This window comes from Tachysurus vachellii, chromosome 22 (assembly GCF_030014155.1).
Source record: "Tachysurus vachellii isolate PV-2020 chromosome 22, HZAU_Pvac_v1, whole genome shotgun sequence".
NCBI classification, from domain to species: domain Eukaryota; kingdom Metazoa; phylum Chordata; class Actinopteri; order Siluriformes; family Bagridae; genus Tachysurus; species Tachysurus vachellii.
In genome coordinates, this window is record NC_083481.1 from 5259302 (window position 1) to 5287162 (window position 27861).

The 27861-nt window shown below is 37.2% G+C and overlaps 1 protein-coding gene across 1 annotated transcript in view; it reads left to right on the plus strand.

Annotated features, from left to right (window-relative positions):
- The first annotated feature begins 2805 nt into the window (after positions 1-2805).
- Positions 2806-27861, plus strand: part of arhgef3 (Rho guanine nucleotide exchange factor (GEF) 3) — a 78753-nt gene continuing 53697 nt past the window's right edge. The window contains exons 1-2 of the mRNA XM_060858000.1: positions 2806-3012; positions 21231-21297. Coding sequence (XP_060713983.1) covers positions 2978-3012; positions 21231-21297 — 102 coding nt within the window. The 5' untranslated portion in view covers positions 2806-2977. The remainder of the gene's footprint in view (positions 3013-21230; positions 21298-27861) is intronic.

Consider the following 27861-nt stretch of genomic DNA (forward strand, 5'->3'; position numbering starts at 1 on the left):
GTGTGAGTGTGTGAGCGAGTGAGTGAGTGTATGAGTGTGTGAGCCTGAGAGTGAGTGTGTGTACGAGTGTGTGAGCTTGAGAGTGAGTGAGTGTATGAGTGTATGAGCCTGAGAGTGAGTGTTTGTGTGAGTGTGTGAGCCTGAGAGTGAGTAAGTGTATGAGTGTGTGAGCCTGAGAGGGAGTGTTTGTGTGAGTGTGTGAGCCTAAGAGTGTGTGAGTGTATGAGTGTGTGAGCCTGAGAGGGAGTGTTTGTGTGAGTGAGTGAGTGTATGAGTGTGTGAGCCTGGGAGTGAGTGTTTGTTTGTGTGTGTGTGTGAGTCTGAGAGTGAGTGTTTGTGTGAGTGTGTGTGCCTGAGAGTGAGTGTTTGTGTGTGTGTGTGTGTGTGTGAGGCTGAGAGTGAGTGTGTGAGAGTGAATGAGTAAGGCTGAGTGAGTTTGTCTGAGTGAGGCCGAGTGTGTGAGTGTGTGAGCATACTGATTATATACTGATGAAATAAATATATGAGTATTGGTTTTGGGGTTGATTATCACCGAAACATGGGATTAGTGTAATGGGAATACTTTGGTCATTGTGTGAGTGAGTGTGTGGGGCTGAGAGTGAGTGAGTATGAGTGTGTGAGCCTGAGAGTGAGTGTTTGTGTGAGTGTGTGAGTGTGTGAGAGTGAGTGAGTGTGTGAGTGTATGAGTGTGTGAGCCTGAGAGGGAGTGTTTGTATGAGTGTGTGAGAGTGAATGAGTAAGGCTGAGTGAGTGAGTCTGTGTGAGGCCGAGTGTGTGAGTGTGTGAGCATACTGATTATATACTGATGAAATAAATATATGAGTATTGGTTTTGGGGTTGATTATCACCGAAACATGGGATTAGTGTCAGATCAGACATGACATATTTTCCAATCCATAAAAATGAGAAACACACTCTTGCATGTGAACGCAGGACACAACTTGCCTGAAAGCATGCCTCCAGGATTCTTCAGATGTTTTGCATAACTTGTAGATAGTTTGCTTTTACTGTGAGGAAGTCTGTATTCAATCCTGACTGATAATCATAACTTATATTCATATTGATATTCTATATAAAAATTTTAAAAATAAGTGTGAACGATGCTATGTATTAAATATGCTGGTTGAAAACTTGTACTCATTTATCATGTAAAATGTACATTTTACTTTCAGGAGTTGCAAAGATTTTTTCCCCACTTTTTATTCATGCAACCATTTTAATAATAATAATAATAATAATAATAATAATAATAATAATAATAATAATTGTGCATATCCAATTTTAATCCATATATTTTACCCACATGAAGGGTGCAGGATCATTTCTGGTGCTAGTAGTGCATGCATGGAGGGTAATTCATCCCCTTACAGTTTGTATATGACAGTTGGATATTCATTAATGTCATTTCAGCACATTTCCACAGGATGGAGGCAGAAAGGCGTTTGTGAGAGGAAACTATTCGTTGAGCTGCAGTTCACTTCAGCAAAGCAAATAAATGTACAGACACCTTTATAAATAAGAAAAAGTATATTTTATACTATTTTTTGCTAGGATTAATTTTCATTAATTTTTTTAAAACACGATCTTATACTCTTATACATTGCACGTGCACTAAGAATTATTAGGAATAATTAGGTAGAATAACTTTCCTAGAATTTAGCTCGGATTCTAATGATATGGGCGGGGCTTATACATGGCCCCGCCCATTGTGTAAGCTACTTGCTATGACACTGGCAAAAATGCAGGTAATAAATAAACAAATGATCTAGAAAAAGATAAGACGAGATGGTGTTGGCTCTGTTTCTTTTTTGTGGCGAAAACCTTTATTTACATACCCTTTTTAAATGTATATAAGGTTTATTAGTACATGAAATCTTTGAATGAACTATCTGTGGTTGACTATGTTAAACTGCAATTTATTTTATCGACTCTGCTTTTTTTTTGTTTCAAATATGTTTTTTTTAGTTTCGAATGTTTTTTTAGTTTCAAATATTTTTTTTTAGTTTCGAATATGTTTTTTTAGTTTAGAATTTTTTTTAGTTTCGAATAAGTTTTTTTTTAGTTTCGAATATGTTTTTTTAGTTTCGAATATGTTTTTTTTAGTTTCGAATGTTTTTTTTTAGTTTCGAATATGTTTTTTTAGTTTCGAATATGTTTTTTTAGTTTTGAATTTTTTTTTTAGTTTCAAATATTTGTTTTTAGTTTCGAATGTTTTTTTAGAATTTTTGAATTTTTTTTTAGTTTCAAATTTTTTTTTAGCTTCGAATATGTTTTTTTAGTTTCAAATATGTTTTTTTAGTTTTGAATATGTTTTTTTTAGCTTCGAATATGTTTTTTTAGTTTCAAATATTTTTTTTTTAGTTTCGAATATGTTTTTTTAGTTTCAAATATTTTTTTTTTAGTTTCGAATATGTTTTTTTAGTTTCAAATATTTTTTTTTTTAGTTTCGAATATGTTTTTTTAGTTTCGAATGTTTTTTTAGTTTTGAATTTTCTTTTAGTTTCAAATTTTTTTTTTTTTAGCTTCGAATATGTTTTTTATTTTCAAATATTTTTTTTTTAGTTTCGAATATGTTTTTTTCAGCTTCGAATATGTTTTTTTAGTTTCGAACATGTTTTTTTGATTCGAATATGTTTTTTTTAGTTTCAAATGTTTTATTTTTACAATAGACATCTTCATCTCAGCCTCCCACGGGATGGGCGGGGTTTGTAAACGAGACCACGCCCCCTTACGCGCTGAGACGCGTCTAACAACACTGCGGAAAAGAAGTGTAGGCAAAAGGATAACGTCAGTATTAACTTTCCGGTTAATCCTTTATGTATATATACTTTTTTATTTCTTTGGTTTAATTAGAAATCTTAAAGTGGACTGCCTGTGGTAAGCATTTCCCCCAGGCTCAGCGCTTTATAGCCTTTTGGAGAAGTAAACTGGATGTCTACATTTTTCCTGTCCAAATTAAAAATAAAATCCTGCTCCCATGCAAACTTGTGTCGGAAGTAATGAAGTATCCGGGTAAGAGAAAGAACTAACTTATTATTGTTTTTGCTTGTTTGTAAATGTCACTCTGAATGTCTAATCGACATCAACTTTCATTCCCTTTATAATAAACAGAACTAAGTAACTCAGTGAAAGGTCTGTTGAAACTCATCATGGCTTAAATTCACCTTCTTGTATCTTACAGTAAAAAATAAACCTGAAATTTAAACGTCAGCCAACTAAAGAGAAAAGGAGAATGAAATACAAATGTCATTAAATAGTCAGATTATTTTCAGCCATCACAAACAACAGATAGCAGACCAGCCACTGTGCTCCTCATTATTAGGTTGTTTATTGTATTTATTTATTTATGTATTTATTTTTCACATTTATATTAATGCACCACAAGCCATTAGGAGTCACATTAGATCAAGGGTTTCTTTTTTTTCTCTGAGGTCTTCTCATATGGCTTTGAGAGACAGTCATTGCTTGTACAAACAAACACACACACACACACACACACACACACACACACACACACACATATACACACACACACACCACTGTTTTTTCACATATCAGATGTTTGCAATTTCAGCCTTGATAGTTTACAGGAGCAAATATAGCACCGGTTTGTGAAATGTCGCTTCTTTGTGAGTTGGATTATTCAGCTGAGTTCACTGTCGAGGGAAAGCTACAGACATGTGATGTATGTTTCACTGTATATCTAATTGTAGGCTTCAAGGCCACTGTGGTATTGGTTCTTTGACCCTAAATCTCATTATAGATCACAACAAAACATTGTGTCCTTTCCAAACCAATAAAGGTGCAATAGTCGATTTTCTTACTTTGGGTAAATAACCTGGAAGATATGTAGAGCATAATAATAATATAATACATTAAACTGTGTTCTTAGCAAAGGTCTAATCATTTCCTGAACAAATTGACTTTTGTTTAAGAATGCTTGTTTGTGTTTAGATGCGTATCCATTGTAATTTATACAAAACATATTAAAATGGGCTCGACCTTAACTTGTGGTCGGTGATATTACAAAATATATCAAAGAATTGAATAAGTAAAAATTTAGAGTAGTAAAATATATCATTAACTTTTAACCTAAAAAATATACATAATGATAATTGTGCAATTTGGAAACGTCATCACATATAATGTATAAATAAAATGATATTAATAATAGATAAATCTTGAGTCTATTTGGTGCCCCAGGAAGCTCAGCTCATAAATGAATATTTCTGTTTTATTTCCGCAAGAACTGACTTTATTTAAATGTGTGAATTTAGTGCTGCATTATAAGATTCAGTTATTTAAGAAGAATGAACCTACAGTGCTTTGTCTCTGTCTCTATCAAAGACAACTTTGCACAGCAGATATGAACCAAAACCGGTCACATTTATATTTAGATCCTACAGCATATGCTTTGTCCAGAAGGCCGGCTCATGTCAGTAGATATGATGAGCTCGTAAGCCACGAGGTCACATGTGTGATTTTTCACCTGTCGCCTTATCAACAAGTGTGCATGTCTCAGACCTTTTCTCCGGACCAGTTTTTTGGTCATTCTGGCTGAGCTGAAATGACCCCTGTGCTGGGACAGAAGCACTGGAGCATGGTCATTCGCAAGCCCTCGACTAATCCCGGCTGAATGTGTTCAGAATAATCTTTTAACCGACTGTGACTTCATGAAATCCCAGCAGCACAGACATCCAGACACGTTTTTCTCTCCTGAATGCCTTATTATTATATTTTATTAGCGGCTGATTAACAGTGTACATTATTTAGACTAAATGGATTACCAAAAAAATTATGTAATGCTAAAAGATTAATGTAAAATAGTTTATATGGTGATGTGTTCTGTAAGAAAATGTATATTTATGGAACATTTTTTGAACGAGTCACCGGTTTCAGCACAATCAGTACATGGATTTTTTTTTCAGTATCATGATGACCAGCATTTTTTTTTTTGTCCCAAAATGTCTTTAAAATGATTTGATGATTAATTATGGGTGGTAAGTTAGTGGAAAGCTGTTATCTTTCTGGCTAAGTAGTTCACTCAAATGTTTGTTTGTATAAAATAGAAAGTAAAGTCCGGTGATGTTTCTGAAATACCAATGGGACCTCATGAAACTGAAATTACACATGGCGGGGATTCCACAATTTCCTCTTTAGAACTAAAACAAAAACCCCACACTATCTTTTATATAATGCGAATCATATAATGATTGTTCTTGTATTGTAATATAAATTGGAAGATTAGTATCTCACTGGGTTGTGTACATTGTGTATAAGGGAAACTACAGTCAAATTAAAAAAACAACTTATCATTGATCTTTATCGTCATAATAGAGAAGATTTTTTAGGTTTGAATTCTGAGGAAACTCTCTCTTACATACACGTTGCTGGTGGAAGTAAACAGTTTGGGAGGATTATTTTTTACCAGCTTTAAATATCAAATACTCTAATTTTGATATCTAATATCAAAAACCCACAAATGCGAGAGAAGTACTGGGTGACGCCAAAGTGAAGGACATCTACTCATGTTTTTTAATTCCCACACCCACGCCTGTTCTCTGAATAAAAAAATAACGTCTTCGGTAAAAAACTGAAGGTTTGTCGCAACCCAACGTCACACTGGTACGGGTTTTTGGCATAAAGTTGGAAACACACATTTCCAGTCTACAATGTCGTCATATGCTACAGAATTACAGTTTCCCTTCACTGAACTTAGAGGCCCAAACTTGTTCCAGCATGACGATGTCCTTGTGCGTAAAGCTCCATCAAGACATGGTTTGTTAAGGTTGGAGTAGAAGAACTCAGATGTTCTTCACAGAGCCCTGAACCCCAAATGGAACACTGCATCACAGACCAACTAACAAATGCTCATGTAGCTAAATGAACACACATCCCCAAAGCCATGATCCAACATCTAGTGGAAAGCCTTCCCAGAATAGTGGAGGTTTTTATACCAGACTATAACTGACTTAATCAGGAATGAGATATTCAACAAGCACCTATGATTGCAATGGATTGTGGAGAAATTGGGAGATACATTGATTTTTTTTTTTTTACATATCAGTACTTAAAAGATAAAAAACTTACAAGGATGTGGAAGTTCTATATGCTGGATGTAAAAGGATGTGGAAGTGCGAATTTGTGGCAGAGAAAGTTTTCATAGGAAAGTGCAATTAAAGCCACCACAGCTGAGTCGGGAGCAAGTAGTGATCCAGGTCCTGTGGATCAAATCTGTTTTTTATGTAGAGATGTAAAACTTCTTAAAACTGCAGTTTGGGGCCAAATATTTGGACTAAGTTCATTCATCCAATTTCATGTTGTTACTTTGTGACAGTCAGGAAGCATTTGTGGGTCATTACAACTGAGTGGAAACTTATTCGTTGTTTGATTAATCTTTAAGGAAAAGAAAAGCTATTCTGTGTTGATGCACTTTGGATCTTTACTTCGTTTACATTTGATTTGTACTAAATAAAAACACAAAATTAGGCCTGTACACAGATTGCTATGTTTTGATCCTCTACAGTTTGAGTGATACGGTGAACTGAACAAACACGTATTTTCACTAGTCATTTTTGTGTGGCTAATTTTTTCGTCCCAGGTGTAGATTTTACAATTTTGCACGTGTCGACTTCATGAAAAATGTAGACAAGTATATATTTAAATGTATTTCCATATAATCTATTCACAATTGAAATAAGGGACACATACTTGAAACTTTTTTAAAAACAAAAAACCATAGCACACCGCTGACTTATATCCGTCTTTGAGGAGTTTTAATTAAAAAAAAAACGTCCCTGCATGAAGAAATTTCTTACACCATGGACAACAATCACGGTGTTTCATCTTTATTACCATAATAAGCGCCCCACTCAGTCTAACTGAGAGGGTAAATAGAGCCGTGTAAAGCAATTACTGCTCCTTATTACTATTTACTTCTCAAGGGATTTTAGATACGGCTACAGAGTTGGGGTTTGATTCCTGTCTCCTTCCTGAGTGGGCGGAGTTTGCATGTTCTTGGTGTGCTTCAAGGGTTTCCTCTGGGTCCTTCTGTTTCCTTCTCTGTCCAAGGACATGTGTTGTAGGCTGATTGGCATCTCTAAATTGTCTGTAGGTTCTTTTCCACCTTGTACCATGAGTTCAGGTTCCTTGTGACCCAGAAAATGGAAGATGGATGGACGGCTAGATGGAAGGACAGAGAGACAGATGGACAGCTGGATAGATGTTTTTGTGAAAGTTTTATTTTTCTACTTTTTCTCTACTAAGAACCTCTTAATAGATGGATGTTGTACCACAAGCGCTGCTAAATTCAATCATTCTGATTGGCCAGCATAGATTAATTATTAAACTATGCTGGCCAATCAGAATGATTTTGTGCTGTGACAGTCGTCAGTGTGTTTTATTATTCCGTACTGCCCGAACTCGACCTTTTAAGGCCAATTACTGTCACAGTGCTAATATATTATCATTTCTATAATAACGTGTTATGTGTAACGTGTTAGCAAACCGCTGAAACATCACTGCGGTATATAATAGGAATGAAACACATTAGGCTGATAACAGTAACTGTCCTTTGTGTTGGATGCCACTGGATCACATTGTTGATAATTTTCCACTATCATCACATCCCAAATTTAGTTTAGCTTTAGCTTTTTGAAAAAGTTTTATGAGAGGCTTTGTTTTAAAACTACACTTTCGGACACTTTGTCGATGCCATTCGTAATGTTGGTATTTCTCTAATTTTGGACCTGCAGCTGTCGCTAGATTAGATTTGTAGACTGGTTTTTCTTTCTCTCTCTCTCTCTCTCTCTCTCTCTCTCTCCCTCCCTCCACCACCTGTCATCCCACATGTCCCCTTTGGCTCGTGCTCTCTCTCTCAGCTGTGATGAAAAAGCCTGTCATAAACCACCAGATGGATTTTTGCCTACATTGCCTTGTTATCAGCGACTTGACTCTTTTCCCTACAGCGCATATGTTTTGTCCCTAAACGGCTCATTTACCTCTCAGACATCATTCACACTGATACGTCGTGTAACAGAACTGATAGCTGGGTTACGAAAAGGGCTTGATGTGACTAATGGACTCATTGAAAGTGTCCAAACACAATGCTTCGACTTTATTCAGGTTTTACCTAAACTTGAATAAAAGGATAGCGTAAAGCTGAATACATTTTTTCCAGCCTCAGGTTATGTTGATCGTGTCAAAATCAGCTACACATGACCCACCCGTATGGTTTGTCTGACATTAATCTGTTAGCTCTAGTTGATAGCTATAGCTCATATAACAATGATAGCTATGATGTTATGATGTAGCTCCAGAGCACCAAATAAACAAACATATCAAATCAAACATATCATCACTGATCTCCATCTGAAATTTCTCTTTATATTTTCATTCTCTGTTCACATGTACACATCTGATACTGGTCTTATCAGGGTTATGTACAACGCTGACCCTGTGGTTGGTCGCGGTTTACAGACGAGATCAAAATACAGGGATGTCACACGGGACACAGTGACCTGCTATAATCTTTAAACACGAGCACAGCTTTAAGGGTATGTACTGTAGGCGGCCATCTTGGACAACAAACTGTTCTGTCTCCTTAGAGCTTATCTTCTGAAGATTAAAGACAACATTGTATTAGTGTGATTTGTCTCCCTCTGTTTGTTTACTTATAAACTTAATTCTAATAGATTCAATTTAAGTTCAATGTCAAATGTCGTTTTAGCACGCAGTGGCTTTCAGCTTTATTTACAAATTTCCCAGTTTTCTAAGATACAGATCCGGTGATCGGAGAGGACTTTCAGGAAGTCTGAACTCATGTCCAGTGAACCAATTCGAACCAATTTTGTGCTTCTTGTCATGACAGAAGTAGCCGTTATAAGAGAGATAAATGTTTGGACATAAAGTGATAGATGTGATCAACAACAGAATTTTGTCTTGGAAAAATTTCTCTCTCATTAATTCCAAGTTAAAGATCGAACATAAATTGCATAGAAGACTTTTGACAGAATTCATCACCTGCACTTAGACTTAATTGTTAGTAAGCTGTAGGAAAATTTACCAATTCAATTTTTTCCCTAATTACAGGAAAGCTCTTCACACGTGTGCTATGAGAAATGATGGAAACACACTGAAATGTAGTCCTGTTGTGTACGGTGTTGAAAATGTGTGTAGTTCTTCGCTATGTTGTGACTGAGATGATGTGAGCTGGTCGGGTGGAGTGTGAGTGTGCATGATGTAATGGTTAGTCTCGTGCTGCCTGCATGTTAGTGTGTCGGCAGGATTGGGATTTTCTGTGTGTGTGTGTGTTTGGGGCATGTTTTTAAATGTGTTGGTCAGGAACCAAATGCACCCACAAGGATAGGAATAGTTTTGACCTTGTGGGGACATTTAGCTGGTTCCCATTAACACAAATGTGTGTATGTGTGTGTCTGTGTGTATGTCTGCGTGTGTGTGCATATGGGCTCAAACTTCCTTTTCTGTTTAGTGGAACATTGATGTAGTTGGAAAGAGTGAGCAGCAGGTCCCATGGGTGTTCTAAGGAAACATACACACACACACATACACACACACACAGTCACTGACTATCATGCTTCCACACACCCAGAGCCAAAAGCAGTTACAAAGCCATCACCCAAATCAGCCTACACTTGCTCTTACTGTATATACGCCATCTCTCATTCAGTGCAGAAAAACAGAAGTTACATAGTTGTTAAAGAGAAGTTAAAGAGCAGTTAAAGACCAGTTCCCCAGAGGCACAACATAATGATTCTGCCCACAGAACTGCATTGTTTCAAAGTCGAGAATCAGCTGACTGAGGCTCTGACATGTAAAAACCTGCAACCCGGATTAAACCTCGGGAATCTTTGAAAAGCACATCAACACCCTGCCTTTTTCTTCCACAAACATACAACCTATACTCACAGGCACTGGATCGCCAGCGAGGCAGCTACTTCAGAAAAAACCTGAAGAACATCTCACACGCTCATAAAGCCCATCCACACCCTCGCCATTTTCTGAGCCGAGCCACAGACAGATTTCATGCTGTAATAAAATAGATTATAAAAGATTGTGCATATGATCGTGTCATTTTAATATTATTATTATTATTATTATTTAGTAGTAGGATTTAAATGCTTAAAAAAGTGAGATTTAAGAGATTAAACATTTCCAAAAATAAGCTAATTTATTACTTATATATTTCTTTTTTAGTTTATTATTGAAATAATTTTTAAGAAATAATGTTATTAAAATCCAATTGTTTTATCAATTTAAATGTGAATGTTTATAATAATAATAATGATGATAATAATAATAATAATAATAATAATAATAACATAAAAATAATCTTAATTATTAAAATATTAGAAATACTATTTGAAAATGTTATCATTTTATTACTTATAAATACATTTGAGAGCTTCTACAAAATATGCTGCCTTGATTTTATCACGCAGCAAAATAACAATGATTACATGTTAGTCATCACATTTTAAAGCGCAGCACTTTGTTGTGTTTGATTTATTTTTATGTATTATTTATTCGAGTGAAATGGAGACCTGGTGTGTCTGACAGTGGCGCCTCTTCATTAAGCTTTTATTTTTCATATTCAGGTTGGATGTGACCTTTATACCGAGTTCTTTGAACATCCTGTTTCTCAGAAATGCCCTGCCTCATGTATGTAGTTCAGTACTTTCAGTGAACCTTGTGAAGTCCTGTGTTTCTCTGTTTTCCAGCAGAGGGAGGCACAGATCACTAGAGAGGACACAGAGACACAAAGACTGGTGTTGGAAGATAATTCAGATCAGTTTTGGTATAACAGCATAACGACAACAGTAACATAAGCAACATTAGTAACATAACGACAGCACGACTTAAATCCTAGTCATTTTCAGAATTCGCCTTTAATTATGAAGACAGACAAATGTCTGGTGTCGCCGCACACACGTTCTGTGAGAAGTCAGGAAAAGATTTACGAGATTCAGAAATTAATGTCTACAGGACTGACGGTTATTTTGTTCTTGTGCTTCAGCACTGATAAGTAGTTTCATGACAGACAGCTTTTGAGAGAGTCTAAAAAAAGAACAAAAGTAGGAGGAACTTTTTTGTGGTCATGGCGACTTGTCTTTTGTTTAGGAGAAGGTGTGAAGGGGAAATGTGTGTGTGTATGTGTGTGTGTGTGTGTGTGTGTTTCCTTTGCAGGTAAGTGGCCAAAGTTCAGGAAACAGCTTTAAAGGTGTTCTCTTGTTCCTTTCACTGAAAACAAAACTTCACACACGTTACTCTTTTTTTAACCTTTCACATGAAAAAAAAAACAGGATTTGAAACTGCAAAGTTTTTTTTTACTTTCATCAAATTTGAAGTCACACTGAGAGAACAATCCGGAAAACGTTCTTTTTTCTTAGTTTCTAATGAATATTATAAGGAATAAATTTGTCCTACAAAAGAACTGTAAATGTTTACAAAATTAAAATAACGACCTTGTAAAATGAGTTATGCAACGAAGTGTGTTGTGTCACGTCACACCACAAGTAATAGTCATTTGAATCGGTTTGATTCTAAAGCATTTTCTTGACCTAGCACCACCAAACATTTAGTTTTTGTGTCTTGTTAAAAGTGTTTTGAGACCCCCCAACCCCACCCCACCCCCCACGCGCACACACACACACACACACACACACACATACACACAAAACAGAAAGAGTCAACACACACCTGACCCCAAGATTCTGCCCTGACACAAACAATATCTCCCCCAACAAAGGCAGATATATAATCTCAGAAAAGTACCTTTCCACCCAAGAAAGAGTCGTTTTCTCAAAAAAAAGAGTTGATTCATTCAAAAGGCAAACATTAATGTCTAGCAAAATGTGATGATGATAACATCAAAAGATAGATTTTGGATAATATAAAATCGGGTTGCAACAAACCATCATCTTGGAAATCAGTTAAGAACATAATCACTTACGAGTCAACCCCAAAGCTTTGGATTCGTTTCCATAGACTGAAAATGATTCACCTGTGCATATTTATTTTTTTGAATTTGTCTAGTAGAAATGAAACAAATCAGGTGTTGAAATGCAAATCAGTTTTATCAATCAATCCAACAATTTTTTTTTTTTTTTTTTTAGCTGGAGGAGGTTTTTCTGTGCATGTCAACTCCTGATTTGCTCACAGGTGAATCATTTTCAGTGTGTGGAATCGACTCGGTTTTATGGTTGACTCTTGATTGTTGATTAGTTACTTCAGTTTCTACTTACTTGCAGCCCCAATTGAGATCATCCCAGGTCTGACTGTTTAACAGGTAACATAATATTGATAATAAACACACACGGCACATCGAATAGAAATGTATGGAGGACCTCTAGTGCTAGGGTGTCTGTTCCTTTTCGGACTGATCCCACATGTGGCAGTGTTTACAGCATGCTCGAGGCGTACAAGGCTTTCTCATGAGCCGAGTGTATAATTACAGGACAGCTCGCTTAATCTCTGCTGGCTTTTCTGACTGAAATTAAAACATACACAAACACACACACACACACACAGTATATCATGCACAGCTCAGTTTTGCTTTCATCCCACATTAAAACATAAAGTTCTTTGTATTTTGAGGTTTGATTTTTCAAAAGTGACACAAAATACCGCTTGACAAAATTAACATTTTGAAGAAAAATGCTCAATAAATCGAGCGATGGAGGAATGTATGCTTCTTGTCCCTGTGTTTCAAGCTCACTTTCTCAGAATTTGTTTATTCTGCCTTTGTTTATTCTGCCTTATTTATGCCTTTATCATAAACATCATATCCTTAGTCAACAAATATTTCATAGTCCAGAATATGGAGCCTGTATGTATCATCATCATCATCATCATCATCATAAAATGTTTCATTTTTTAATAAATAGAAAGGATAATGATACAAAAATTCATGTCATAAGAGGAATTAACTATCTCTGGATGTGCTGTGAAAGTCAGACTGTAAATGCAGTTTAAAAAAAAAAATTCACGATTCCCTTAAATGGGTTTAGCGACCAAATATTTCTAGAGTAAACATCATCCCGTATGTCGAAAGCATACATGTAAAGAGCGGATCAGTCTGCCCTGTTCTAGAACTGAAGAAAACATCTCAAATATGTTGCATGATTTGTATGAAAGTATGAAATGCAACCGAAGTGAAATATAGGACTTTCCCTGAAAATACAGGATGTCTGGTCACCTTCGCTTTCTTCTAGTGTAGCTCATGATGCTTCCTGATTGGGACGTCATCCGGGAATGTTTCTCACATTATTACAAGATTTATTAACAGAGTTTTTTCCTTCACTACTTGGAAAACTACAAGGCCTGTTAAAAAAAAAAAAAAAAAAAAAAAAAAAAACAGAACAGAACAGACAGAACACAATGTACCAAAGTAAGGTTTTCCCAAATTACAGTACAGTTTAATTCTTCCATGTGATTGCTTCAGACTGCAGTTAAATAACCACTAGGGGGACTCTTGATGTAAGGAAGAGTGAAGGGGACAGATGTTTATTCCAGTAAGGAGATCAGACTGGCAGACAAAAACAAGCCTTTGTTCATTTCATTACCCAAACAAGGATTTGTGCTACTCTCACTTTTCAAACAAACCAGAAATAAAAATGCGTTATCATCATCATTATTTTGCTTTCGTCATCTCTGCCAGCGATTTTTAGGCCCTGTATGCTGTTATGAATTCCTTCTGAAATACATTTTCACATCTCCTTAGTGCACGGAGCAAACAAACTTTCGGCTCGAGTGGGTGAAATCGTGCATTAACTACCTACTCTCGAGAGCTGATTACACGGCACCTCGGCCAAATCACACGATGGAATAAAAGCCCGAGCACACAAACGTAAGTGGTTATGACGGCATGCAGTGTGGCCTGCAAGTGCGTATTAGACCCCAGTGTTTACAGCGCAGGCAGTAGGTAGATCAGTCCATATTTGGTCATTTCCTGAACCCTGGAGTCTCAGTGGGGTCCAGGACAGGACAGGACAGTTGTTTCCTTGAGTCGCTGCTCTCAATATCGTCTCTATTGTTGTGTTGGAGGAAACACGACCGAAGCCACTTAACACTTATTCGGCTCCTGTTTTGTTACATTTCGAGGTGTCTGTCAGATGTTTTGACCTGATGATCTCACAAAGATGAACCACAGCTTTAGAATGCTATTTCAGTCCAGGTCATCAGGCCTCAAGCTTGTGATGATTCACCTTCACAAATTTCCAGGTTGTCCTAATGTTATCGGGAAGACTGCAGTTATTTTCCATTTCTCACTATAACGGAATACAAGCAGTCTAAACGAAAGACTGATCCTTCGCATCTGTAGTGGACGTGCAATCACTAGGAATACACGATACGACATATTTGCCTTCTGTCTTATCCTGGTCAGGGTTGCAGAGGATGTGGAGTTTAATCTCTAGAGCAGTGGAAGCAAAGCAGGAGAACTCACGCTGCACAGGATGCCAGTCTGGTACAGGGCATCGTGCATACACGCCTTCACACCTAATTTAGTGTAGCCTGTCTGAATAATTTTATAGGAGGGTTGGAGAAAACCAGTCGCCTGGAGGAAACCGACTTAAACACAGAAAGAACCTCACACAGCCACTCGCCCACCCTGTGCCTACCCTGTGCCAACCCTGTGCCCACCCTTTACATTTATATTTTATAGCATTTGGAAGAAGCCTTTATCCAGAGCGACTTACAATTTTATCTCATTTTATACAACTGAGCTTGATGGTTAAGGGCCTTGCTCAGGGGTTCAGTGGTGGCAGCTTGGAGGGCCCTGTACATGCCCATCCCACTGCCCACCTCCAGTGGTCTAATTTAAAAAAGAAGAAAAATAAAGGAATAAAGCATGCAGACAGTGAACCTTTCAACTTTTCTACTCTTTTTTTTTTATTCCAACTCATATTAACAAATATAACAACGTAAATCAGGGTACAGTCATTTTTTCAGTGTAACCAAAATAAAACACTGCCACTTGCCCACCCTGTGCCCACTCCGTGCCTAGAAGTCACATTTACAAAAGACAAAAATATATTTTATAGTTACAGTTAATTAAAATCCAAAACACAGGGATACAATGCAACAATGGATACAATGCAACTAATTATAGTAAACATAATATATAGAGGTATACAGACAAAACCAATTATGGAGGAAGAGGAAAAGGGAATAAATCACACAGCAGTGCCCTGGGTTCAGGCTCAGTCCAAAGCCCCTGGAGTTGTGCTACTTTCGTTACTATAAACATACGCTGAATGTTGCAAAGTACTAACACTGGAGAGTCAGTAAATAAATACACAGGAAACGTCACAATATCAACGATTACACACCTTACAAACAACAGTACAGGAATGAAGACAGCCCACTTTACCGCTTTAATGCTTGTTTATATCACTGTAGTGTTTACGGTGCAAAAACAGATTCAACTTAGCTAACGTTCATCATCTCTGAATTTCCTGTATACGTGAATGATTATTACATCAACCTCAATGGCAGACAATTTCTTCTCATTTTGTACAACTGAGCAACTGAGGGTTAAGGACCTTGTTCAAGGGCCCAGCAGTGGCAGTTTGATGGACTTAGGATTTGAACTCACAACGTTCTTATTAGAAATCACTAAGCTACATCATTCGTTTATTAACACTGAGGCTGTAAGGACACAATAATAACATAATAATAATCATAATAACACAATAAGGACATAATAATAATCGATTTTTGGTACATTATTTCTGCTGCTTATCTCTCAGTGCTGGGAAATGGGTTGAAATCATTGTCCATTGTTGTGTTAAGCTGAACAGAGAGGGAACATGAGCAGTGCTCTCTTTATGGCAACTATTTATCGATTCACCTACATCACAGTATTGATAACTTTACACCAACTGAGAAAGGAGCTACAGGGAGTGAGAGTGGAGTGTGTGTGTGTGTGTGTGTGTGTGTGTGTGTGTGTGTAAACCCAGACTGGCTATCTAAGGATGCATTTTATCAAGCATCATGAGCCTCACTGGTCTCTGGTCAGTGTACAGTTATCAATCCAGCGCTCCTAATCATGACCTTTAAAGGTTGCGGGAAAGAGGATTCTGCAGATAAAGCGGGAAGAGACAGCTTCATCATCAGACACCGGGGGAAGACGAGGTGTCTCAGAGATAACACATTGGTGCAAATCAGACCGAGTAGATTGGCGAATGTGAGGGCCTGTAAATGCAGCGAAAATCACCTTGGGTTTAATTATTGATCAGTGTTTCAAGGAAGTGCAGGGCAATAAATCAGGATTTCTCAACTGCAGCAGAAGAGGTTAAATAAGTGAAACAAATGAGGAATTAAAAAAGGTTCAGTTCTGAGAATGTTTCTGAAACTTTTCCTGTAAGATTCTTTAACACTAACATTTGTCGCACTGATAATTTTCTTGATGTCAAAGCAAACTTTTATTGTTTATTTAGAACATTACATTTTTAACCTAAACTTCAGATACTTTGCTAATCGTTTTGTTTAGCAACATTCTGTATTAGCTGTCGAGGTGCTCCTGACACTGAGGCGGTAATATTTTATTCAAAAATGGAGGATTTTGTGGCTCGGGGATAACAAATCTCACCAAATCCACTTATCATTGATTTATTTTATAAATGTTCAATTCAAGTAGCGGGGGGCACGGTGGCTTAGTGGTTAGCACGTTCGCCTCACACCTCCAGGGTCGGGGGTTCGATTCCCGCCTCCGCCTTGTGTGTGTGGAGTTTGCATGTTCTCCCCGTGCCTCGGGGGTTTCCTCCGGGTACTCCGGTTTCCTCCCCCGGTCCAAAGACATGCATGGTAGGTTGATTGGCATCTCTGGAAAATTGTCCCTAGTGTGTGATTGCCTTGTTGCCCGATGACGCCTGAGATAGGCACAGGCTCCCCGTGACCCGAGGTAGTTCGGATAAGCGGTAGAAGATGAATGAGTGAGTGAATTCAAGTAGCTGATCAAATATGCTAATATCTATAAGAACTGAATAATAAACATGTTATTGGCTTGTGATGAGCACTGACCTAGTTTAACAATGCTGCTTTGTTTCTCCAGACTCAGATTTGGAACCACCTGTTTAGAAACTTCAAAAAATTATCATTAGCACTAGTAGAAATCTGTGTCTACCAAGTGCACAGGTCTCCTACAGGTCATATCATCAAGCGTGGATCTTTTAATGCCGAGCTGATAACTTCAATATAGTCACCTTCATTCAGATGTATTCATGACTTTTCCTCATGAGGCTTACTTCCCTAAGAGTCTCGTCATTGTTGTCTTATTTAATAGAGGAATAGAAGATTTTTTTATAATGCATTTGGTTTTAATATAACTGCTGGAAATGAGAACCCCAGGCAGAATGTTACAGATGTACATTTGGTTAACGTTTCTTTACCTGTACGTTGGCGTTCCATCCACTCGGCATAGAAATAGGCTTATGGGACATTTTTTGCAATTAGTGTAAACAAAGGAATGTTTTTTTGACTGTGAGTCTGATATAAAATGAGAGCGGACTTGTGTTTTCCCCTCTTTTATAACCTTAAACAGAATTTTAGTGGTTGATGGTAGCGGCTTTAAATTGGAGCAGCTTAGGAACAATCACTTGGGGCATCTCAGAGAGAAGAAATGGGTTTGATAACATGTTGTTTCTATCATAGAAGATAGAAACATTTGTCTGAAAAAAATCTATTAATATATTAAAGTATGCTTAGCCCTGAGTGTCTACGTTCATATGAGTCATTAGTCAACACTGGATTTGATTAATCAACACATGGATTGTGACATGACAACAACATTTAATGCTGAACCTGGACACAACAAAACAGGCTCAAACTCCATTTCCTTGGCTTCTGGGTAAAAGACTGAAGCTGTTGTTTTCATTTTGAAAAAATGAAGACAACACTTTTGGCCTATTAATTTGTGATAACTGTTCTAGGCATAAAGGCCTCTGTACTTTTTGGTATTTTCCACCACCATGTTTCACCCCTCAACTGTGAGATGGTATTTCAACCTCACCCCTCACCCTACTGCTCTATTAGACCTTTTCCATTTCAAACCCTCATCATTATACTTTCATTATAAATGTGACATTTCAGACCTTGTCTAAGGTGTTATCCAAAGTATTATTAGTAATATTATTTAATATTATTTAAAATCCTTAATATCAGAACTGCACAAAATAAAAAAATTTTTTTTTTTCAGAAAAATTTTATCCCGTAGCGTTTTTTTTTTTTCTGATTGATAAGACAGGAGAAAAGAGTCAGATGAAGTTAGTCGGTTTGTCACACAAAGGGTTGGGATGAACAGCTTAAGATCTGTCAGAAGTCTGTCAGGAAAGGGGGATAATGTGTGGTGGTTCAGCGGGGGCAGGGGGGGGGGGGGCTTCCTCAAACACTGATAAACAGGCTGACTGATTCTCCTCAGGCGGAATGTGAACTTAAACAAAAGCTCCTGCAGGGATTAGCAAGTCGAAGTGATTGTGTTTGAGCGTGTGTGTGTGTGTATGTGTGTGTGTATGTGTGTGTGAATATGAACCCATTCACTGGTGAAAGTGATAAAATAAGACAGTTAGAAAGAGTTTTATGATTGAACTGAAAAACAAAACAAAAAACGAATCGTCTGTGTACCGTTGATGGATTTTCTCTTTTTAATTCTGAACATTTTGAAGATACTCCTCTTCAAAACAGCAATTATAAAAGAATTAAATTCACCGTGAGCACAACGAAGGAGCCTGACTGCAGCTGTATGGAAGGTTTAATATCCGTTTCATTTTAGGAATTTTTGTTTTCTACTTACTAATCAGATGAAGGAAAGTGATGTAAAGATACTTCTGTATTTTTCCATGTCCAATCCTCCGTCTCTCTCAGGCATTCCTCAAACGTGTTGTGTATTTGCAAAGCCGTGGGCAGCAGAGTAGGCCGTGAGTGACATGCTCTGTCATCACCTGTGTGATGTTAGCCAAGGTCTGAAAGGGTTAGACGATATTATTCACAGTAGTAAATATGCAGTCTGGCCGGCGTCGATTGATGGACAGAAGAACGTTTTACTCGATCGTGTTGCTACAGTCAGAACCAAAATGATGACTTAATTACTACAAACGTAATCAGCCCATTGGACATTATAAATTAATGCCGTAATTTTTTTTTTTTTAAACAAACTGACCAGATATTTCGTAAAAAATATGACTTTCAAAATCACTCAATCATCTTTGTGTCCACTTCTTTGAGGACAACAACCTCCTAATCAATACACAACAGTCAGACTGTCCATAACTGTAGAAAGGACATTATTAATAATAACACTTTCTGGTGTATTAATAATTTATAATCACACCCTTCAGAGTCACCCAAATGAGGATGAGGTTCTCTTTTGAGTCTGGTTCCTCTCAAGGTTTCTTCTTCACCACAGTCACCTCAGTCACCTCAGGCTTGTTCATTAGGGATAAATACAAACACATTTAACTAAAAGTCTAATATAAATCTTGAACTTTTGTATAATATTAATCTTTGTATAATAAACTTTTTGTACTATATTTCTTATGTTCTGTAAAGCTGCTTTGACAATGTTTTGAGACAATGCCTATTTTTAAAAGCGCTATACAAATAAAAGTGAATTGAATTGACAGAGAGCAAAATTACAGACCCTAAAGCCTTAAGTCCTGTAATTTCATTTATCATTAGACTGACCATGTGACCGTCCTCAGCAGCAGCGAGTGGTTTCTAAGTGATGATACTCCAACCAGAAGGTGGGTATCAGGATGGATCAAGCAGCTTCAGAGATACAGATTACATTTTGGGATCTTTTAGAACATTCATATTGATGCTGGTTTACTGTATGGATTTCTGTAGGCTTAGATGTGTGTCAGATGTGTGAGATGTTTCCATTACATGGATAAGAAATGGTTTTTGATCTCGCACCATGTGATGAAACACTTTGGATCTATGATTCCAAGCAGAGATATGAGGGCGATATGAAGTTCAGTTCCTGTTCCCTCCCCAAAGTAAATCATTTTACATTAATATTATATTATAAAGTGTTTTATTCCTATTTAAATCCAACACTTTGCCCACAGTTACAATTTATATAAATAAAAAAAAAACACACTGTACTTTTTCTTTATTTATAGATAAAAATGTTTGATTTTAAGTTTACAATTTAAGTTTAAAGTCATTTCTATTATAAAAAAAAATAAATAAAATAAATAAATAAATAATATATATATATATATATATATATATATATATATATATATATATATATAAAATTCATAAAAAGAAACTGTAAATCTAAAACTTCTCCATTCTGAAAACTTTTCATATGTCAGAAAACTTTCATTCTGACTGATAAAAAGTACTGTCACTGGAGACTGCTTCCATTAGCGTTAATTAAACATCTCCATATAGAAAACAAACCAACAATTAATCCCATTTCTGTGTTAAATAACAATGTTTTATCAAGTTTATTCATTACAAGCCACACACATCCTTGTGGAATAAGCTGTTGCTCTGGAAGCAATAACGTATTAGAATGAGTTTTGTAATAGAAAACTCAATATAGAAAATGAGTCAACGCCTTCTGACCAATCAGGATCAAGCACTCAGCAATGATGTGCAAAAGTAGTTCATTCTTTCAGCATATATCTGTCTTAGATGGCTTGACATTTTTTGTACTGATGTCTCAGAAGAACATAGTCATAACTGTATCCACACCTCCTCCTGTTTATTCATAGCGAAAGATAAACTTTGGTCATATGACTGAAGAATGATGGAAAATAGTTTGTTTATATTAATGTCTTTCATTTTTCCGGGAAATGTTATCAAATCCCACCCACGCTTACGTTTCACTCAGATTCCTTCCAAACCAGTCAAGATCATCCCCTATAACATCAAAGTTTGCACCAACCTCTTCTTTAATTTCTGCAGACTTGAAATCTTTGTACGTGTAAACACACAGATCATTCTGCTAGGCTTTTGATGTAACCCACATGCCCTTCAACCTCACAGACAGCAGATCCTCCTCTCTGTCCATTAGCATCAAAGGGCACATGCTAATGGCAGTAGTGTTAGTGGCTTCCTGAGGTTAAAGTGCTTCTTAAAGTAGGGTGACTGAGGATTTCAGTCATCGACTCTGGTCGGTTTGTGAACCTAAACTCTGAAGCAAATGTGATCAAAAGCATGTTTTGACACAATGTCCTTTTTTTCTGTACCTTTCGCAGGCCGACGCTACAAAGAAAGAGCTCCTTCTCTCTCTTCTCATCGACGGATAGGTGGATATTCACAGGGGTAAGTTCTGCGTGCTTGCTGAAATAGGTTCAAATCTAAAATTGAAGTGATTTACATAATATTTACAGATCTCTAAACATTACTGCGGTAAGTTCAGGTTACTCTCTACGCATCTGTAGGGTTTCCACAGGGTTATTCTGTATCCTCCAACCTTTCCGGAACATGGCGTAGGTGGATTAGCTGCGATCACTTGCCCCTTGGTGTAAATAATGTATAAATGTGTGTTTGTGTGTGTTTATGCTCCCCTGTGACGAAGTGCCATCCCATTCGATGTTCCCAGCATTTTAGATCCGGATGGTTTTCGGATCCACAGTGACCCTGACCATGATAAAGTCGTTACTGAAGATGAATGTATGGATAAAATAATGAAAACCAAGCCAGGTTAATATATGAAACTATGTTTAAAGGTGTTTTAGATAATATTTAGTTTTAACAAGCTGAACTAAAAATGTGTTTGTTTTTTTTTTATCTCCTTTACATCACCTTGTTACACCACGTTATCGATGTCGACTCAGTCAGCTAAAACAAGGTTCACTAAAATCATTGATACACAGAGCGGTTCTGAATGGCTTGCAAGAGCAAGTTTGCAATTTATCATCTTCCCATGTGCTTAAAATTGGCTGCACAGGTTTCTTATGTTTTTTAAACATACCTAAGGTCAGGACACTGAAAATCTCTTGGGCCTTCACTAGATCCAGCCGCAATACAACTCCTCTTTCTGGCTAAGCAATTGTCCACGCATTGCAAAGACTGTTAACTATAAAAACATGTGAAATGCTGAAAGCTTCAGTAGATTAACATTGTACTGTTCTAAGCTGAACTACGCTGACCTGAGTTATTTTTATTAAATTCTTTGTTCTACGATGCTCCAAAAAAGGATGACTAGAAACATGAAATGAATGGTTCATTTGAATTTAAAACACTCAGGTGAACTAAAATGATTTTACCAGCCTGCATGTCTGGCTTCTTGTCCAGCATGATTACCTCAAGGATACTATGAAGAATGTCTTTCTATGTCGTCCTCTAGCTCCAAACTCTTCTTCTGCTTCTTCTTTATTTTGAACATGTTCTTTCTAAGCACAACTGTGTTACAGTTAAACAGAGGGCTTGTTTATAATGCTGATCGATGACATCATCAGAACCTAGTAAATGGATCTTCATCATATAATTTGTCAGGAAGAACACACATTATCTTGAAGCCTGTTCTACAATTCCCAAGATTTTATCAAGATCATTTTGTACTGTTTGAGATATGATCTAATCTAATGCTAGAACTACGTTGTTTAAAACATTAAGCTTTATGAGGCTGATTTCTTGCGGTGGTAATCGATTAAAGTAGTTTATGGGTTTATAACAGTAACTCGCTCGTCCTGGAGCTAATTTAGCATCCAACTTTATCTCCGTTGTGGTTTCACTATTGTAGAGACTCACTTGTTTGCAGTAGTTTGTTTGCAGTAGATCAATGACGATTGTTACATACAGTACTGTTTATTTTTGTTGTGTGTGTTTCTGAGCTGAATATGAAGCAGATGACTGACTGGATGGAAGTAAACACAGCTAAGGACTAAGCATCTTTCTGCAATTTTAATTCATATCATGGTTGTAATTTTACAAACTCTTTAATCCTAAAATATGTCACAGAGAGGAAAAAAATGTCTTTCCTGTTACAGTGTGTTATGTAAAGAGCATATTGAGCAGGACATGCTCTCTCTCGAGCTATTTCAGGAAATAATGAGTGGTATGAATCACACACTATTTAGTACCCAGGCTTTTGGTGTAGTAAAAGACAGTGGTCACTTTGTCAATCGTTGTTGTGGATGTAAGCATGACATGAACTGTCCAGCTGCCTACTGTGTCCCACTAAAACATCTCTGCTGTGGTTTCAGACACTGTATGACACAGGCATCTATAGGAATGGACATACAGTCTTGTTTTAATTAGCGAAAACAAGCTTCGGCTTAAAATTTGAAGGTGGAATTGGATCTTTTGGATCCATTCTGAACAGGATGAAGTTGTTGCTGATGAAGATTTATATTAAGAGTTATGAATGAATCACTGGAGTACATCCATGTATTAATTGTAGGTATCACAGAGCTAAACATTTGGGGTTGAGTCTCAGGTTCCTAACTGTGCTTAGTATCAAATGTATCTCCAGTGTCTTTCTGGGATTCAAGTTAAAGGGCAGAGGTAATTTAAATGGTTAAGGCTCTGGGCTGTTGAGCCCACCGTTGGGCCCTTGTGCAAGGCCCTTAACCCTCTCTGCTTTAGGGGTGTTGTGTCATGGGTAACCCTGTGCCCTGACCACATAACTAGGATATGCGAAGACACTCATTTCAAAATAAAGGCTTCTTCCATTTTTTGATCCAGTTTAAACACAGTATTCAGTGGTTTTGTTTAAACTGAATGTAAAGATGAGGGTGATTGAGACATCTTGGCATGTTACTTGGCAGGGAAAGGGATCTGAAATGAAAAGGACATGGGAGTATTTTTCTAAAGCATATAAAGCTGTGGTGGAATGTGATAGACTGGTGTCAAATCCTGCCTTGTTCCTCTCAGTGTTTCTGGGATAGACTCCATAGGTCCACTAGATAAACTGCTTACTGATTAAGATAAATGAATATTTTTTAACTGTGGATTGTTCTATTTGGTACAAATAGCATCGCTGGACAATTCCAAGTATGTGATGCTTGAGGCACAGTCCTATATTAACAGCTATAATTATCCTGTAAGATTTACATTAGCCTTGTAGCTTTATGGCAGAACTAAAGAAGCAGATGCAGACACCAGACATGTCTGGGCAGTTTCTTTAAATATTAAGTCTCCATATTTCAGTCAAAGGTTTTCACGCCAATAAACTCTGTGTGCTATTGAGTACAGCAAGGATTTAAAAAAAAAGCAATCCTGCCTTTTATTTTAGATCAATAAAGCATTGCCATTTGGGGACTTGTTACGTTTCAATTCCTTTTGTATCTCAGAAGATAATGGGAAAGCTGCTCTGGCTGCGTTTTCTAAATCAGATCGCGAGTGGAGTGACTTGGGTCCATGCCTGTAGTTTTGATTAATTTGCTGTGCTCCTCTTGCCAGGTCATGACTTAGTTTCTAAGAACAAAAAGGTATATTTATGGACTGCTTGTGTCCTGTAGTTAGAAATCAGATTAGTTCATTTGCTTTTACTAAAGGTGTAAAAAATGCCTGCGCAATAAGAGGCTTTGCTAAGATAAGCGAGAAGGAAATGAGATGTTTGGCTTCCAGTACATCAGTATTAACCACAAGAATTAACGTTTATACACGGAAATGTTTATTCTAGGAAAGACCAAGGAAGATACTGTACTTCTGATTTAGATTTTTAAGATAACAAGGCTATTTCGAAAGAAAGCATGATTTAAGCCTATTTCTTGGCTTTGGTGTTTAATGCTGTAATAAGGCTTTAAATATAGCTCAGTTGATGCTGTGAATATTATTTTCAATTAAATTCAATTTAATTGTGTAATGCAGCTTTACAGATGTATAGAAACTGAAGAGAAAAAAGAAATAAATATATATATAATACTAAGAAGAAGAAAAATAAATAAATTAATACATTTACATTTTTGGCATTTAGCAGACACCTTTATCCAGAGTGACTTACATTTTTTTTATTTTATTTCTATTTATACAACTGAGGAATTGAGGGTTAAAGGTCTTGCTCAGGGGCCCAGCAGTGGCAGCCTGGTAGACCTGGGAGTCGACCTTCTGATCAGTAGACCAATGTCTTAACCACTACAAAATTTGTGATAATTAAAAATGTAAAATACTATATATCTATCCCTAATGAGCAAGCCGGAGGCGACGATGGCAAGGAAAAACTCCCTGAGATGATATGAGGAAGAAACCTTGAGAGGGACCAGACTCAGAAGGGAACCTCGTCCTCATTTGGGTGACACTGGACAGGAATGTCATATCTACAAAGGTTTATAATAGTGCAAGCGAGAGCTTCTGAGGAACTAATGGGTCAGTGCAAACTCTGAGTTCACCAGGGACCCAACACTTTGCTTCCTGTCAAAGTCTTCAAATTATTGCTGATAAAGACCAGACCATACAGCTGACTGATGCAACAATGGTTCAAAGAAGGCATGACAGTCTCCGGCAGGCCCCGTCCACAACAATCCCATGAGTCGCTGGCTGACCATGCAGATCGAATATAAAATAATATTAAATCACAGTTTTGGAATCAGATAAAGCAGTAAATTTTAAGTGCATTTTCACAGATGAACTTTTCTTCCGAATTTGAAGCCATTCTCCCCTGAGGGTTCAGTATGAGTGTGAGAGGATTTTGAACCCAAAAACCAATCTCTAGTTCTGCTGGTTATCAAAGCAGTCCTTAAGACCCCCTTTTGTATTGTAGACAGTCTGGTGTGTCTTACTAAGAGATTTGAGAGCCAGCGGTGTGGCTTTTTTTTCTACTGAACACTAGTAGAGAATTTTCAGATAACAAAATTTCTCCAGGTGTTTTAGGTTTCAGAATGAAAAGCACTGTAGTGAACAAACATTTGGACAACTTTGACTTAAAGACTTCATCTGGACTGATGTATTTTTCTAGCACATATTAGAAGTGTGATTAAAAATCCAATTTAAAGTTTGAAAACTTTCAGCTTAATTCATTTTGCAATCACAACCACCACACAGTCACAACCACAGACATCTTCACTTCACACTTTCAAACTGACACACTGCACCGGGGGAAAACACACCAGTGTCTGAAAACAGTTTGAACACTTTTCTACTGCATATAAAACAATCTGTAAAGTAATATGTTTGGAAGATTATATGTAGCCATATTTGAGAGATTTGATTTAAATGCAATACATTTACATACAGTCTTTTATAAGTACTTATAGTCAGTGAATCATGATTTTTTTTCTGTTTTAAATTGTCATTAAAAACCTGAAAGAATGGTTTAACTTTGTATTATGGATAGAAATCAGCTGTCAGTTTTCATTTACACTGATCCACAGGACAGGACTTTGTCTTGAAAACCCATGTACCCCAGCTTATTATTCATGCTTAGGCCCGTGACTTCAGATCAGCATTTAATGTTGTCATGTTTCAAACCAGGCTGCACTTCACTCCCTCTACAAATCGCTCTGACGTCCTCTGGCGTGCTTCATGGCCTCCACAGACACACAGTCTACTGCCTATAGCTGCCAACATAAACACACCCAGGGCCTGGCACCTCACACTCTGAACAACAGTGGAATTGTGGGTGAACAAACAGAACCCGACTCAGGCCGTATGGGATGTACAGCTGCTGCCAAACGGAGAATCGTAGAGGAAGCCTTTGTGTTCTCCGCTGGGTTTATTTAGTCGATTGTGAAATGAAACGCGACCTCCAACCTCCTAGTTAGTTTTACATTATGTAATAACACTTCAGACATGAAGTTGAGCTAACTAAATGAATGATTTAACTTTAGAACTATGAAAGGTTTTTCGGTCGTCTCTCTGGAGATCCCTAAATGTGTAATGTCGGGTAAAAAAATCATTTTGTTCTGCTCTCAACTGAAATGTGGCAGGTATAAAGAAGATAAACTCTGCCTCTTTCTATGGCGGTTTCTTGATTTTATTGTCTTTATCAGTTTAATTAGATACTATTTAATTACACAAAGCTGTATTTGCATATATATTATAACTGGGCACTATAATGATATGTGATAACGCGTTTAAGCATTAATTAATTAACCCTGACAAATATTTTATGGTCCATTGACGTCAATTTTTTCAAATCATTATAATTATTTGGAAGGTCTGTTGCTCCCCGGCTCTAAATACATATACAGACAAACCATTGGTCACAGAAGGGGTGGGATGTTGATCAGTGCTTGCTTGGGATAGGTGGCATCATGCATCTTAACCAATGAGAGCATTTGGGGGTGTCGCTAAGCCTACTCCAGCGCTCACATGAACCAGAACAGAAAAGAACTAGTGAGGACAGAAAAATGGAGAATTAAATTGATATTTTTTATTTTTTTATTTATTTTTAAATCGCTTCCCAAATGTTTCTGCTGGTACCTGTTCAGAAAAGAAAAAAAAAGATTTATAAATGTTAACTTGCTGTTGCTCGGAAAGTGCTTGTTATAATGTTATGATCGAGGTTCTGGACTCTGAGCATAACTTGTTTTTCTGTAACAAATTAGACAAAAATGCTCTGGCAGTGTAAATAGCTTTGGTTTTAGATTTAATTTGATTACATTAATGTTTAAGATGGGGGCACAGTGGCTTAGTGGTTAGCACGTTCGCCTCACACCGCCAGGGTTGGGGGTTCGATTCCCGCCTCCGCCTTGTGTGTGTGGAGTTTGCATGTTCTCCCCGTGCCTCGGGGGTTTCCTCCAGGTACTCCGGTTTCCTCCCCCAGTCCAAAGACATGCATGGTAGGTTGATTGGCATCTCTGGAAAATTGTCCGTAGTGTGTGAGTGCCTGAGTGAATGAGAGTGTGTGTGTGTGTGCCCTGCGATGGGTTGGCACTCCGTCCAGGGTGTATCCTGCCTTGATGCCCGATGACGCCTGAGATAGGCACAGGCTCCCTGTGA